General features: G+C 39.2%; 1 protein-coding gene across 1 annotated transcript; it reads right to left on the reverse strand.

Annotated features, from left to right (window-relative positions):
* Window positions 1–6: 6 nt before the first annotated feature.
* LOC105273027 (uncharacterized) lies at window positions 7–1,021 on the reverse strand. The gene is made up of 2 exons (XM_011315263.1): window positions 784–1,021; window positions 7–541 (listed from the first exon to the last, which is right to left on the reverse strand). Exons 1-2 carry the CDS (start codon window positions 998–1,000, stop codon window positions 417–419), a joined length of 342 nt encoding a protein of 113 aa, XP_011313565.1. The 5' UTR covers window positions 1,001–1,021; the 3' UTR covers window positions 7–416.
* Window positions 1,022–1,027: the final 6 nt, after the last annotated feature.

Raw genomic sequence — 1,027 nt, forward strand, 5'->3', positions numbered from 1 at the left:
AGGACCTTTTTTGCATAGAATTTAAAAAACTAGAAAAAAGGTCCTGTGACGCACTCCTCGAAATCCCCTACTTTCCGAGATATTCGCGGAATACTAATACCAGAAATTTCCATTTCTACACAACAGCTAATAAACTCTCCTCTAATTGTGTGAATATCTCGAGAATTATGGGTTGTAGAAGAAAAATTCACTGAACTTTTTCTCTGGAGAATTGAATTTCCTTTGAAAAACTCCCTACACTTTCTCCTGTCAGGCCACTAGTTCTCGTAATATCAGACGTTTTCACTGAATTATTAACGGACGGCTGCAAAATTGTGCTTATCAAAGAAATATTGGGAACCTTGATAAGAGAACCCCAAGGACGGTTAAAGTATTTACACAGTGTCCACCTCAGCTCTGCTCTCTAATTATCTCAATCACTCGAAGGCTTGCCACTTGGTTATCGGCTGTCCAGGCTTGGCCATCGCCTGTTTCCACTGGTCACCGTACTGTCCACCCACATCTGGACCGATGACAAAGTGTCCAACAGTCGTTTTCTTTCCTAGAACCCAAAAAAACCCTCCCAGTAAAAAAAAAACCCAGAAATACACTTCAAACATTTTTCAAACCCATTAAAACCTCATTAAAACCTCAATCATCTATTTATCTCCTAAAATATTATATTCATTCCCCAGAAAAAAACTATTACTATTTTTTATCATTATATGTTTTAAATAAATATCTCGGCATTATAGGTGTCAATATTTATAAATAATTGTTCCATCTTCTGGAGATTATTCTCACCCATTTTATTCTTCGACACGAATTTAACGACGAAACTGACGTCCTTGAGAGCTCCTTCGTAAGGATTATCAGCGATAACCTGTGCCTGATCCTGTGCGAATTTCATAGAGACAATGGGATTGAATCGATCGCTCTTCCAGAAGTGAGTGACCCTTCCACCCTCGACCACTGACATTTTAATATACAATTGTCCCTTCAACGACTCCTGCTCGTGCATCGTCTGGAGGGAACACCTGAGTCTGGA

The sequence above is a fragment of the Fopius arisanus genome, unplaced genomic scaffold, assembly GCF_000806365.1.
Source record: "Fopius arisanus strain USDA-PBARC FA_bdor unplaced genomic scaffold, ASM80636v1 scaffold00668, whole genome shotgun sequence".
Lineage (NCBI taxonomy): Eukaryota > Metazoa > Arthropoda > Insecta > Hymenoptera > Braconidae > Fopius > Fopius arisanus.